This window comes from Bufo gargarizans, chromosome 4, assembly GCF_014858855.1.
Source record: "Bufo gargarizans isolate SCDJY-AF-19 chromosome 4, ASM1485885v1, whole genome shotgun sequence".
In the NCBI taxonomy this organism is placed as follows: domain Eukaryota; kingdom Metazoa; phylum Chordata; class Amphibia; order Anura; family Bufonidae; genus Bufo; species Bufo gargarizans.
The window spans coordinates 87,786,042-87,798,580 of NC_058083.1; the positions used below are offsets into that span (position 1 = coordinate 87,786,042).

Consider the following 12,539-nt stretch of genomic DNA (forward strand, 5'->3'; position numbering starts at 1 on the left):
ATAGATTACAGAGATGTCATAGACCATGTTCTAGTTTAACATGTGAACATTTAAGCATGATTTATAACAAAATATAATATAAGGGTACTTTCACACTTGCATTGTGAAGATCCGGCAAGCAGTTCCGTCGCCGGAACTGCTTGCCGGATCCAGAAATCCGTGTGCAAACGGATAGCATTTTAGATGGATCCGGATGCGGCTCTGTCTAACAAATGCATTGAAACACCAGATTTGTCTCTCCCGTGTGATCCGGAAAAACGGATCCGTTATTTACCTTACCTTTTTTTTGCATTTTTAAAGGTCTGCGCATTCAGAATGCATTAGGATAAAACCGATCAGTTATTTTCCGGTATTGAGCCCCTAGGACGGACCTCGATACCAGAAAGGAATAATGCTAGTGTGAAATTACCCTAAGCTATAATACACTCTGAATATTTTTGTATAAAAGAAGGAAAAAGTATTCATTGCAGCAAAAAACGTATTTCATTTTTACTCAACTGGATTGGAAATTGTGAGTAAAAAGTACAGTGTTCACCTGATGCATATGAGTAAAGAATTTCCCTGTTTGATTCAACAACATTTCCGCGCTGTTTCGACTACTGTAGTGCAGACCTGTAGCTGTCCTATGGTGTTCTTACATAGGACTGCATATTAAGCTGTCACATACTCTATAAAGGGGTTGGCCACACCCTTACCTTTTGGGCACTAGCATAAGAAACTCCAACCCCCTCAACTTAACTGAGCATCAGGGTTCAGTATCCGTGGATTCAATCTGTAATCAGTGGAAGCTGGCAGCTGCCCCATCCGTGGCAGTCAAGATGGCATCATTTACCCATGTGACTGCTGCCCTGGAGGCATCCACTTCTGTGCTTGTTCAGAAAACAATTCAGATATAGGAAATGATGTCAATATCTTGATTACCATTAGTGTGGTGGCCGTCAGCATCCATTGCTTACAGACTGAATCGGTGGGCACTGACCCGGGGTGCTCAGGGAAGAAATGAGGGGCTAAAGGTTTCCTATTCTTTTGCACATTACAGGGATTCCTTTAGAAAGCAGCCAGGGTCGGACTGGGGTACCTAGGGCCCACCAGTAAAACGTATTTTGGGGGCCCACCATACAAATACATCCAAATATAATAATTAATTTAACAAGTTTTTATATGAACATAGGCTGGTTAAGGTGCTGTACATTGAATATATGTACAGTATGTAGTACAGTAGGTCTACTGTGTTATGTGCCACTTGTGCAGCGGGTGGGAGACTAGGGGCCCACCGGGGGATTCCCCTGTGGGCCAGTCCAAGCCTGAAAGCAGCCAACCCCTTTATGTTCCTCTTAGGTTTCTGCTGCAATGCATTGTTACTGCATAGAAATATTGCACCTTAAAACATAAAAGTCCACATTTTCCTAGATTAGAAAACTCTCATGGTCTTCCATGTCACCATCCCTTTGCACTTGTGGAGCTCCAGATACTCGTTCCATGTGAGCCTGTGGAGTCTGCACTTTGACGTAAAGCAGGCTGGGGTTTCATTGGACTGAGGTCCAGGTTATCAGTGATTTCCTCCAACGATGAAATTTCCGAGTCACTGTCATCCCATGACTATAAAATACATCAACACAATGTCATTTACAAGTCAACTAAAGAGCCAATGTCAGATCATGAACGGTAATGAGTCAGCTCCGAAGCCTGTAGAACTGCAAATGCAGCTCTGGACTAAAACCAAATGTCACACAGAAACAGTACAAGACAAATCATGTAAAGTATCTGCAACGTTACTGAACTTCTTATTTATACATGATACTGTATCTGTAAATTGGTGTTCAAAGATAAACCCTTATAATCACAACAGATTTATACATCTCAGAGGCGTCTATTGGACAGGACTGACTCCACCAAGCACTTACTGTAGCATAATCAATTGTCCGAAAAGTCACAAAATAGAAGACAAAGTATAAAACCGTGTCTACGGCATGCATCCTCCTAATAATCACCATGTTCATTGTATTACCTGAGACTTTCTTATTTCAGACGCATTCGAAGATTTTAAAGTAGAGGAGATGGTTTCTACACCACCAAATGGTTTCTCCCTTTGCTTTGATAGTTGTCTTTCTAGGCTTCGAGCCATAGAATGGACCAGAGACCCTATATGTGAAAAACAGGATATGCATGAAATAAGAGTGCACTAAATTACTTTAGAGTACATGTCAAAGATGAGTCACATACGGGACACATGTTCTTGTGTAGCTAGAGGTCATGTATGAACTGTAGGAGGGAGTCCAATAAAAAAGATCAAACTGGGCCCCTGCAAAATAGTTGTTTCCCTCTCTATGTTCTTTCCTTAAAGGAGCTGTCCGGAGCTTAACCCAGACATACCCATATTTTCACCCAGGCAGCACCCCTGATGTTAGCATCAGAGCATCTCATGCTTCAATGCGCTCCCTTGCCCTGCGCTAGATCGCGCAGGGCAAGAGCTATTTTTGTTTATAATAACACACTGCCAGGCGGAGGCTTCCGCCCGGTAGAGTGTTCGGTGATGTCACCGGCTCTGATGGGCGTGCTTTAGCGCTGCCATAGCCGTTTTACAGGCTAGGGCAGTGCTAAAGCCTGCCCATCAGTGCCGGTGACGTCACCGGGCTTCCTGGCAGCCCCATACCTCACCTATATCAGTTTATGTATTAAGTCATAAATGACTGAAAATTAGGCCCCCATATCTACTGTTTAGAGTCTTCCCCTGATGTTGGCATCATTGAGGGAACTGTGCAGTATTACTAACTTCTCACCATCTTGGGAGAGAGGAAGAAGCTTTTTCCAGCTTGGGGTAGACTAAAGATGTACACTAGACGCTGTGAGATGAATGCTCATTCTGCTGACCAATGTGTCTTCTGACTCCCCCATATAGATGGAGGTTTGCTAAACTAACATTCCCTCTGAAATTCCTGCTTATTCCATCCTGCAAAACCAAGATGGGCTGCCAATTCACTGAAGGATCAGATTACATCATGCCATAGAAGTCTATGGAGAGGGGAGGAGGACTGTGCTGAAGTGAGAGTGATACAGTCAGGGGAGCAGCTAATAGCACTTTTGGGTTCACATCACTGTTTTGTTTTCCGTTCTGATCAATCAGAAGAATTAAAAATAACCCAAAAAACTCAAATCCTGTATTTTAAGCATCTGTAATGCTTGTTTATGCACATTTTTCTTCCATTTTAGCTATTTCCATATGAGATTCGTTATTTTAGACGGAAAAAAGTCCTACACAACGTATTTTTTTCCTACTAAAATAATGGATCTCAAATGGAAATGGCTAAAACGGATGCAAAATGTGCATAACTGAGCATAACGGATGTTTAATGGGAACCTGAGGACATGGGTTGCTAGATGGCTGCTAGCACATCCGCAATACCCAGTCCCCATAGCTCTGTGTGCTTTTATTGTGTAAAGAAAAACTATTTGATACATATGCAAATTACCCTGAGATGAGTCCTGTATGTGAGATGAGTCAGGGACAGGACTCATCTCAGGTTAATTTGCATATGTAGCAAATAGTTTTACACGATAAAAGCACACAGAGCTATGGGGACTGGGTATTGCGGATGTGCTAGCGGCCATCTAGTAACCCATGTCCTCAGCTCTATACACAAAATCCCGGTGACAGGTTCCCTTTAAAATACAGGATCCATTTTTTTTTTGTTTTGTTTTGTTTTCTTCTGATGGACTATAAGAATGGAAAACAAAATGGTGATGTAAACCTGGCCTCACCAGTACATAACAAATAGTAAAACACTGGGTAACACTGACATGAAAAAGGACTACAAATTTAGCTGATAGTAAACTTAACTGTAGAAACCAGTGTCAGGCAGCTGCTGCCAAGGCCAATATGATTATGGGTTGCATAGATGCCCGTGATGAGAACATAGCCCTACCACTTTACAAAGCGCTAGTCAGACCACACATGGAGTACTGTGTACAGTTCTGGGCTCCAGTGAACAAGGCAGACATAGCAGAGCTGGAAAGGGTCCAGAGGAGGGCAACTAAAGTAATAACTGGAATGGGGCAACTACAGTACCCTTGTAACAACAACATAAGTAGTTCATTCAGTTCATCAACTGGACATTGCTTCACGTCTCTAACCTTGCTTTGCTGTGTCTTTCGAAAAGCTAACCGTTCTGGGGCTAGGCTTTGCAGGAGAGCTATCTGAGTCATCGGACCAGTCATCATCACTGATATCTTCAACCTTCTGCACCATAGAAAGGGCCTGGGAGTTTACATTCTTCCTTGGTTTAGGAGAAGGGAAGGGTGAACGGTTCAACACTGAGGTGTCTTCTTCTGACGTGAATGGAGGTGTCCTGGTGGGAAAAAATGAAATACTGTACCTTTAAAATTCGAATCATCATATATGAGAGTAACAGTAAAAGCCTTTAGTTTTTGGTTACAGGAACAGTAAACCTAGATGAGAAGATAGACTTGACCTGTGTGTAAGTCACGGTAATGTTTTTGGTAATGTGTTATATTTTTAGCTGGAGAATGTGTGGTGGCGCAGTTTAGGCTACTTTCACACTAGCGTTTTGGCTTTCCGTTTGTGAGATCCGTTCAGGGCTCTCCCAAGTGGTCCAAAACGGATCAGTTTTGCCCTTAATGCATTCTGAATGGAAAAGGATCCGCTCAGAATGCATCAGTTTGCCTCCGTTCCGTCTCCATTCCGCTTTCGAGGTGGACACCATAACGCTGCTTGTGGTGTCCGTCTGACGAAATTGAGCCAAACTGATCCGTCCTGGCACACAATGTAAGTCAATAGGGAAGGATCCGTTTTCTATGACACAAATGTTCAAGACGGATCCGTCTTGGCTATGTTAAAGATAATACAAACGGATCCGTTCTGAACGGATGCAGACAGTTGTATTATCCGAACGGATCCACGACGGGTCCGCACCCAACGGGAGTGTGAAAGTAGCCTTATCCAGTGGAGTGGGGCTTCTTGATCTCTGTGGCCTACTGTATACTGAGCAGGGGGGTGAGGCTCCTGCTGCAGCCAGTTTTACTTACAGCCAGACACAGGACTGTGAGAAGCAGAAGAAGGACATGGACATGGACATTAGACAAGTAGTATTTCTAGTAATTCTAGTATTATACAGGGCACGATGAAAGAACAGTTCTTCAACAGTTTTTGTTGAAATTGTGTGATTTTTCTCCTGTATTTTGTATGTTTGTATAATATACAGTATATCTAAAAATCTTGGCCACACGTTGTACATTTACAGGTGAAGGGGATTCTGCTCACCTTGCCCGTGGGGAGACACTAATCGGCCTGCTCATATTCTTCTGACCAGCTGTCCCCTTTGGGAGGGGTGTTGAAGATGCAACCATTCTCACATTGCTAACGTGTTCAGTGGCCCCAGAGGATGTGATGAAACGTGGACTCCTCGGGCTCTGAATTGCTGCTACAAAGAGACAACATAAATTGACAATGAAATAATGCTTTACAGCACATGATACATCCGAACGCTCTACAGACGGATGTGGAGCAAAGGTTACTAGATTAAAGAGGTTGTCACTGCCTGAGAGAAGGAAATGGTATAAAATAACTAAACAACCCACACTCCAGCTCCACTGCGCAGTGGTCCCAGCAGTGATCTTATCTCAGCCATCATTTGCTTGACTGCTGCAGCCAATCACTGGACTCAGCAGTAGCAGGTGGATGTAAAATATGTCACAACTGAGGCCAGTCAGTGAATGATGTATGTGAATTGATTGCTCCAAGACAAGTGGCAGTGCTGGAGCGGAGGGGATTTAACAGGAGTATAGGTTATTTCTTAAAGGGGTTCTATTATCTCAGACATTGGGGGCGGCCTAATGCTACGATATGCCCCTAATGTCTAAAAGGAAGGGGGGGGGGGGGGGGTCACGCCTCTGGGACCTGCAGATATTCTTAGAACAGAGCCTGCAAAGTGAAGGAGGGCGTACCGTGCATGCGTGGCCATTTATCCCTATGGGAGCGCGAAAATAGCTGAGCAGTGTGCTTGGCTATTTTCGTCAGTAGAGCATACCGCGCATGTGCGGCCATCGCTCCATTCACTTCTATGGGGCTGATGGAAATAGCTGAGCCAGCGCTCGGCTATTTTCGGCAGTCCCATAGAGATAAATGGAGGGCGGCCGCATATGCCCGGTGCACCCTCCTTCACTTTGCGGGACCAGCATCTATCAGACATTGCTGATGATACAACCCCTTTAACTTTATACCATTTCCTTATTTTTGTCAATTTTTTAAAAATCCCAGAGAACCCCTTTAAATAATTTCTTCTCAATAACTACCACTTTATATACTAAGAAAACTGTATTTTATAGAGTCCCTCCCTGTAATGAAAATCAGCAGTACATACAGGACCTTGAGTTCTATACAAGACTCTGAGTCCTATAACTAGTAGGCCTCATGCACGCGGCCGTTGGGCGGCCGTGGCCGTATTGCGGCCCGCAAATGGCAGGTCGGCAATCCACAGCCGCCGGCCGAGTGCACCCCGCATCACGGATGCGGACCCATTCACTTGAATGGGTCCGCCATTCTGGAGATGCAGAACAAAGTCACGGAATGGAACACCGGATATGTCATATTTGTTCGCGGTGCGGACATACCACAGACCCATTCAAGTTTAATGGGTCCGGCCCGCTGCACGGATGTTGCCCGTGCATTGGGGAGCGCAATGGGTAGTCGACTACAAGGTCTGGAAATACAGGCTGCCATAAAATCCGAGTGTGCAGCCCCCTACAGATTCTGCCTCAGTACACACACAACTAATGGCTGTATTACATGTAACGATGTGGCTGACAAAGCGTTCTTTCCCTGCAATCGCCTGCTCGCTAGTGGAGGAGGCCTCTGCCATTACATGGAGCGATCTCCTCCTGAGTATGGAGAGGAGCGATCGTTAATGCCATCGCTCGTCCCGGTACTGACTCCTTGTTTTCCGGCAGCAGATGGTGATTAGACAGCACGATCTGCTGCCAGCAAACAATGATTTAAAAAAAAAAGTACTGGATTGCCCCATTGAAGTGAATGTGGCTGAGCGCGATACCAAGCACAGGTGCTATATGCAAGGTACTGCGCTTGGTAAGCACGGAGCGCCTCTGCCTTCTCAAAACAGCTCATCGGCAGGGTCCCATCTTTTTATGGTCTTCCTTCATCTTCTTTACGTTGATGAACAAAAAACTTTTGACTGGGACTGTAAATATGCTCTCCTACTAGGTACCATGGCCTTTACAAGGTTCCTATAAGACAGGTCCTTACTTGAAAGCTGTGAAGCTGTTAACATGTCTTTTTCTGCATTTTTATTTTGCTTCTTCACTTTTTTGGTAAGAAGTTTTTCCATTCTTGCTCTTTCAGTCTCAATTTCTGGCCATTTCTTCACTTTTTGCTGGTACTGCTTTGTTAACACAGACTTCAAATCTTGGTAGATAGAGGATGTAATTCCTTTAGAACCCTTTAAATTCCCCCAAAAAACAAACAAACATTAAAGGGGTTTGTCACAAAACATATTCTTGTAATTGCATGTAAAAAGTTTGTATAACTTGTGAGCTATTCAATAAAATATATTTGTATAGCGCCACCTGCTGTTTGTTCTTCTTATTTTTTTTTGTCCTGATCACTGAGCTGGTTGTTTAAATCTCAGTTTTAGGCCTCATGCACACGACCGTTGTTCGGGTCCGCATTCGAGCCGCAGTTTTTGCGTCTCGGGTGCGGACCCATTCACTTCAATGGGGCTGCAAAAGATGCAGACAGCACTCCGTTCCGCAACCCCGCATAAAAAAATATAAACATGTCCTATTCTTGTCCGCTTTGCGAACAAGAATAGGCATTTCTAGAATGGGCAGGCCCTTCCGTTCCGCAAATTGCAGAAGGCACGCGGGCGGATTCCGTTTTTTGCGGATCCGCGGACAGCAAAAAACGGGACGGTCGTGTGCATGAGGCCTAAATCTTCAACTGTGACCAGCCATATGTTCTGTTAGAATCTGTGGCAGTTACAGGGAGAGAGCTGCTGCAGAAAGGACACACCCCTGAGCTGCCAGGTTGAAGATAATCTAGTAGAACAATTGGAGGAGTGAATTCGGAGATCTCTGGATCCATGTGAGGTACAGGGCTGGTTCTAGCTTTCTAAGAAAGGTATTGTCATGAACTATATGAGGTCTGATTTTCATTTTTTACATCAATGATGGCATAATCTCTTATTAAAGGTCTGATGATTTTGCTGAAGATAATTGAAGCAATTATGGTTTTCATTTTGTAAAGTCGCTATATATAATGGGAAGTATAATAGTAAAAACACTTACTCTCCATCTAAAGGCATTGTTCTACTTTACAGATTATAGGGGACATTTTTTAGGACAGGCGTATCACACTCCGGTCTCAATCTATTCCGCATGTTTCTTAACAATTGTGGTGCACCTATACAGGTCCAGGCTGCAAGATGGAAATGTACACCAGCAAGGGGGGCAGTTTCATGGCATAGATTATAATAAGTGTGCTGGCCCAGCTAATGGAAAAGTATGCGAATCCCCAAAAAGTTGCAAACATTTTGCACAACTAGTTTTCAAGAGTACAGTATATGAGCGGATAAATGTCACCCTAAATTTATATGTAATGTTGGACACCTTTGCAAATACTTTGCTTCAGTTATCTTATTTGACAGCCATTTTTCTTCTTTCATTACAAATTACGTTGGTTACTGTGGGTTCTATTAATCACCTAAGCAGGATAACGATGCAACTGTCTTTATTTTTTCATTCCCAGTTATACAGCAAATGGAGATAGGTGGCCCGGACAAGCTGTACCCCTAGACACTTGGGCGGACACCCTCTGAGACCCAGTCCACAATATCCCAAGCTAGGACTTGTAGTTCCACTGCCCCAGGTTTTACCCACTGTCTCCCAACGTTTTAGGTTGGTCCACAGCTTTAGGCCGCATGCACACGACCGTTGTGTGTTTCGCGGTCCGCAAATTGCAGATTCGCAAAACACGGATGGCGTCCGTGTGCATTCTGCAATTTGCGGAACGGCACGCGCAGCCATTGATATAACTGCCTATTCTTGTCCGCAAAACGGACAAGAATAGGACAGGTTATATTTTCTTTGCGGACCACGGAACGGAGCAACGGATGTGGACAGCACACAGAGTGCTGTCCGCATCTTTTGCGGCCCCATTAAAGTGAATGGGTCCGCATCCGAGTCGCAAAAACTGTGGCTCGGATGCGGACCAAAACAACGGCTTTAGTATCACCCGCCGGTAACCTCTTTAGTGTTCTGCTGACAAGTTACTTTAATTACCTTTTTCACTCCCATACTTTCAAGCTTTTCCAATAATGTCTGCTTCAAGATAGGACGAAACTGCTTGGCAAAATTGGGGTCCTTTCTCAAAGTCTCAATCTTTTTCATTCTTTGATATACAGATTCATCTAAAATGTGGAAATAAAACTAAATTTAAATATAATTAAAAAAAATGGAGACAGGTCAAAGACCTTACCTCCCCCCGTGTCTCAATTGTTATCACTTTCTGACTGGTTAGGTTCTGACGCCCTCACCGTGCAGGGAACAGCAGCGCGGCTCCAGCTTGACTTACTGTCTGCTGGATGATGCTTGATATAGTAGAGGCTAACTAGCAGGCCAATGTGACACGGATGAGAAAAAAGTGGAGGTAGGACAATAATACTTTGGGAGAGGGAAAAGGATATACCTAGAAAAATCTGAACTGTCATTTTTTTATCTGAGATTTTCATTTTAAAGGTTATCCATTATCACCCATGCTGTGTTTAAATGTCATCCTACAACATAATTGGGGCCTTAGTTATGATTCCCCTCCTCATAATGATAAATTAAAGGGTTTCTGTCACCAGAATTAACCCTATTAAACTGGCTGACATTAGCGATGTGCTAATGTCAGCAGACCCTAACTCTCCTAATCTTATGCTTCCGGATGCCCCCATTACTGCACAATTTTAACTTTTATAATACGCTTATTAGCCTCTAGGAGCAGGGGGGGGGGGTTGCTCCTGCTCCTAGAGGCTCTGTTCTCCAACCTCAAGTTACGCCCTGCCGTCCTTGATTAACAGGGCCAGGCAGCGCTAGTCTCCTCCGGCCGGCCCTGTGTGCTAGGACTGCGCATGCGTGAGATTTATCCAGCATACAGAGCCGGCCGGAGAAGATGAATGCTGGCCTGTCAATCAAGGACGGCAGGGCGTAACTTGAGGTGGGAAAACAGAGCCTCTAGGAGCAGGAGCAACGCCCCCCCCCCCCTGCTCCTAGAGGCTAATAAGCATATTATTAAAGTTAAAATTGTGCAGTAACGATCCAGAAGCATAAGATTAGGAGAGTTAGGGTCTGCTGACATTAGCACATCACTAATGTCAGCCAGTTTAGGGTCCATTCACACGTCCGCAATTTCGTTCCAAATTTTGCGGAACGCACATTGCCGCTCTCCGTGGATCCACAAAACACGTTGCGGACGTGTGAATGGAGCCTAATAGGGTTAAATCTGATGACAGAAACCCTTTAAAGAAGCACTCCCCAAAAAATGTTTGTTCTCTGACCTGTTAGAAAAGTAATGTAAATTGTAGTGAAGGTCATTTTCTTACCGGTGACTGTATTTGTGAGTTATAACCTCCCTCCTGATCCTCAGCTCTGTCATGTGACCAAAACTCTGATTTTCAACTGACACAGGACAGGAAGTCACTTACTTTTCTATTCGTTCCTATAAGACTAACATTGAGGCTCCCATAGGAATACATAGAGAAACTTATGATGTTGTGTCATTTGGAAAGTCTCAGTGCTGGTCACATAACACAGATGAGGATCGTAAGGGAGGTTATACAGTCTCTGGTAAGAAGATTACCCTCACTACAGTTCACATCAAGTACCTTTCTAACAGGTCAGAATTTTTTTTTGTGGGAGTGCCACTTTAATGCTTTCTACCCCTGAGGTTTTTTTTGTGTTCCGTTTTGCCCTCCCTGCCATAGCCATATGAGGGCCTTTTTTTTTTGCAGGACAAGTTGTACTTTCCAACTCCAGCATTTAATATTGCATGTGACGGAGTAAGGAAGCAGGAAAAAAATTGCGAATGGGGTGAAATTGCAAAAAAAAAAAAAAAAAAAGCAATTCCAGCACAGTTTTACGTTTTTTTTTATTTACAACGTTCGATCTGCGATGTGTGATAAAACTGACCAGTTACTTTTATTCTACAGGTCAGTACAAATTATATTTATAGTTTTTCTTGTGTTTTGATATTATATTAGTGATAAAATAATAAAAAAAAGTAGTTTTATTTTTTCGTCACCATATTTTGACCCCTATAACTATTTTGTAATTATGTGTACAGAGCTGTGTGGGGGCTAATTTTTTGCGAGCGATCTGAACTTCTGGGATGTGTATGACTTTTTGATAATTTTTTATTTAATTTTTTTGTAGAAAATTGAGCGACCAAAAATGGCGAATCGGACAATTTGACGCTTTTTTCCGTTTTGCTGTTTGCCGTATTGGGAATATATTTTCATAATTTTTATATGTTTTTGCACATGGAGACACCCATGATGAGTATTTTTTTTTTTTAGTTCTTTAATTTTTATTTTGGGGAAAATAATTTTTGAATTTTTATGGGGTTTTTTTGTTTGCTTTTTTAACATTTTTTATTTATATTTTTACACTTTTTTTTTATAGTTCCCATAGGGAACTATAACAAACAGTCATTAGATCGCTATTCTCATAGACCCCAATACAAATTGCTAGTTTCCTATGGGGCCCTATTACAGGCAAGGGCTCCATAGGAAATACTATGCAGCAGCCTCCTGTCATTTACAAAGACAGGGGCTGCTGCACACAATCTCCGGCTCCTCCGATTACCGCACGGGGGAGACGGAGCATCACCAGATGGGCGCTTCCGGTTTTTTACGCTCTCAGATGCCGTGATCAGGATTGACCACAGCATCTGAGGGTTTAAATGTCCGTGATCGGCATAACTGCCAGTTGCGGACATTAGCCGCTGGTGTCTGCTATAAGAAACAGCAGGCCACCCGCGGCTATGGCACCTAACCTGCTCGTCTGCCAAACATCAAGGCGATCTCTATAAGATGGAAACCTAACACTAAATACTACCTGTTATGTGCTATAATGGCCACCGTCTTATAGAGATCGCCTTGACATTTGGCAGACAGGCCCAAATAATTTTGTACGAAATGTATTTGCCAATAATCTAAAATTTCCAAAATAAGCGTAGCACCAGAATATTTTCTACAACTACGGCATTATTTTACTTCATTTGTGTTTGTAGCGTGCTGTTGCATTGTCTTTTTTTCTTTGATAATATGAGATAATGATCTGCCGCTATCACTTGTCAAAGTTAAAGAGAAGTTTTAAAACATAAAAACACAAAGGTGCCAGGTGGGGGATACCCCTCCATGATGTCTATTTGCCCCAATATGGAATATGGACAAGGCTTGTCCTGATGTGTCCGCCCCTTTAAGTCAAAGTAGAGAAGGAATTCTGAATGTGAATATGTATGCTTTACT

The 12,539-nt window shown here is 43.3% G+C and overlaps 1 protein-coding gene across 1 annotated transcript in view; it reads right to left on the minus strand.

The window, feature by feature from the left end:
* Nucleotides 1-1,185: 1,185 nt before the first annotated feature.
* DZIP1L (DAZ interacting zinc finger protein 1 like) overlaps nt 1,186-12,539 on the minus strand; it is a 41,771-nt gene continuing 30,417 nt past the window's right edge. The window contains exons 11-16 of the mRNA XM_044291666.1: nt 9,310-9,437; nt 7,277-7,469; nt 5,279-5,438; nt 4,132-4,346; nt 2,009-2,142; nt 1,186-1,599 (exon numbers count right to left, since the gene is read on the minus strand). Coding sequence (XP_044147601.1) covers nt 1,438-1,599; nt 2,009-2,142; nt 4,132-4,346; nt 5,279-5,438; nt 7,277-7,469; nt 9,310-9,437 — 992 coding nt within the window. The 3' untranslated portion in view covers nt 1,186-1,437. The remainder of the gene's footprint in view (nt 1,600-2,008; nt 2,143-4,131; nt 4,347-5,278; nt 5,439-7,276; nt 7,470-9,309; nt 9,438-12,539) is intronic.